Source organism: Numida meleagris, chromosome 4, assembly GCF_002078875.1.
Source record: "Numida meleagris isolate 19003 breed g44 Domestic line chromosome 4, NumMel1.0, whole genome shotgun sequence".
NCBI lineage: Eukaryota > Metazoa > Chordata > Aves > Galliformes > Numididae > Numida > Numida meleagris.
Window position 1 is genome coordinate 22,889,098 of NC_034412.1, and position 2,339 is coordinate 22,891,436.

The 2,339-nt window shown below is 56.3% G+C and overlaps 1 protein-coding gene across 8 annotated transcripts in view; it reads right to left on the reverse strand.

The window, feature by feature from the left end:
- The window catches only part of LOC110397772 (glypican-5-like), a 409,202-nt gene extending 408,125 nt beyond the window's left edge, over positions 1–1,077 (reverse strand). For 5 of the 8 annotated variants that reach the window (XM_021394557.1, XM_021394558.1, XM_021394553.1 and 2 more), the window contains exon 1: positions 850–1,077. In XM_021394557.1, the coding sequence (XP_021250232.1) occupies positions 850–1,006 (157 nt within the window). In that variant the 5' untranslated portion in view covers positions 1,007–1,077. The remainder of the gene's footprint in view (positions 1–849) is intronic. The other 3 variants (XR_002437961.1, XM_021394552.1, XM_021394559.1) reach the window with 1 other exon arrangement.

Below are 2,339 nucleotides of genomic sequence, written 5' to 3' on the forward strand. Positions count from 1 at the left end.
TGAGGAACCAGGGGAGGAAAAGATAAGCGTTGGGTAATAGGGCATAAAAGATGTAACACTGCTTTCTGCGGCGCGCCTGCTTGCAGGACGCCCGCCACTGCAATTGCGAATAAAATCTGCTTTTATCAGAGATACCGTCCTGATCAATTATTTGGATATTTCCAACACTTACAAAACAAACCTTTTACTATGTGCAACTTTTCCAATATGAAAAGACAAAAAGGAACATCACACTACTCATCAACTTTCACAAATACTAAACACTGCGTACTTGCTGCTCAACAAAGCAAAACCGAGTTCTGCTGATCACATCCCTCCAAAACATTACTCCTGCCTTTCTCAATGAGTTTCTGAATTTACGTGCAAGAAAACTCTTCCTAATTCAGAAATTAGGATACATTCCCCGGGATCTCTACATCTGGTCAGCAAAACAAGCATTCCTTAATAACTCGGTTACTAATTTGCCTTCTAAGAAAGAGACGATTCCTGCAAGGATTTTTCTGCGTTAAGTACTCAGCAAAAGGATCGCAGCAGTCCTAAAGAAATGTGGGGGGCGTTGGGGGGAAGGGAAAAAAAAAGTTGGGGGCTTCCAGTCACGGTCAGCAAGAAATACCTGCAAGCTGCAGACAACCAGCCGTCTCGCTGTTCTCTCCCTCCCTGTGACTTTTACAGCAACGCGCGAGCGGCGCGCCGAGTCCCGCCATCCCCGAGCTGACTCCCTCGGGCCGAAGGCAGCCGTGATCCAACGGCGGCGCAGCGCCGAGCGGGACCCGAGTGCCGCGACCCCGGGAGGACGCGCGCCGCCCGCAGCCCCCCAAACCGCGGCCCCGCGGTGCGGGCGGTACTGACCGGCCATGGGCACCTCGGGGACCAGCTTGAGGGCCCCGATCTGCCGCAGCTGGAACGCCGTCCGCACTTCGTGGCAGCTGGGAGCCCTGCCCGCCGCCAGCCCCGCCGCCGCGAGCAGCCACAGCCGCAGCAGCCCGCGGCTCCCACCGACGGCCATCTCGTACCCAGCGGCCGAGCCGGGCCGCAGCTCTCCGGGGCACGGGCCGTCTGAGGGGGGCGGGGGCGGCCGCGAGTCCCCCAGCCCGGGGCCGCCTCCCGCCCGGCACCGCTGCCCCGCCCCAGCGCCCGCCCTGCTGCTCCCCACCCCGCTGCTCGCCGGCAGCTCCGGCGCGGAAGTCTTCTCAGAGCCCTCTGCGGCCGCCGAAGTCCGCGCCTGGCAGTGGGTGCGGCCCCGTCCCACGGGAAATGCTCCCTCGTTTCCACTGGAAACGTCCCCGTGGATTCCAGGCGGCTGTCGGGGGGAGGAGGTGAGCAGGGCACAGCGCGGGGAAGGGCGTGCGGTGTCACTCCTGGAATCCCCGGTGGATGACACGGAGGTCACTAGAGAATCCTCACGAGGCAAGTGTCAGCTTCAGCCAGCCGTCACCGCAGGACACAGAGAAAACTTTGCACCAGCAAACATATGTCCCCATGTACCGTCTGCACACGCAAACTGTTGGTTTGTATAAAAAAATCAGCAGCTGTTAGATCCTACTCGGGGCACGCGGAATGCACTGGTTGTTCCAGGTGGCGCTGAAAACTGGAATCAGTCTAGAAAACACATCAACAGCAATCAAGAAGTATCCTAGGGGCACGCACCTTTCAGTACATTCCATGTATAAAACTTAGCAACTAAGTTCTTTCGTTTTCTTGTTTTGGACCTGTGCAGGGGAAAAAAAAAATGTACAGCTCTTTCAGGACGTGGTCTGAGTGCTGAGCTGGCGTTGGAACTCCCTCGGATTGCTGCTGTCCCCCGCAACGCAGCACAGCACATCCTGCGGGAGCACTGACCCCGGCGGGAGGGCCGTCCGCCCGCAGCAGCTGGAGAGGCCCGCAACCCCTTGCCTCGGGCTAGGGCTCTCCTCAGTCCCTCCTGATGCCTCCCAGGGCTGAGCCCCCCTCGAGAGCAGCTGGGGGCACTGTCAGAGCACTTCTGCACTCTGTTGTCTGCCCTGGCATACTTAGGCATTGATTGCTCTTCAATGCTCTTCAACATACAATGTTCTCAGCAGCTATTTTCCACCTCACAGAAACACCATTTCCAGAGACAGAAATCCCAAGACTTCTCTCACAAAGAGAATCTTTCAGGCATATGGAGCACGTTACGAGATACTATTACTGTTGTCTAATTTCTCTAAAGTTGCTTGCAACCCTTAGGATGCTTCTAGTGTGTTCCTGGAGCAACAGGGAAGCCCGCCTCAGCTAATTTAACCATTACACTTTCCCATAAGAAGTAATGAGAGGCTGAGCTCAGTGCTATCAATAGTTCCCTGAGTTGTATTTTAACAGCT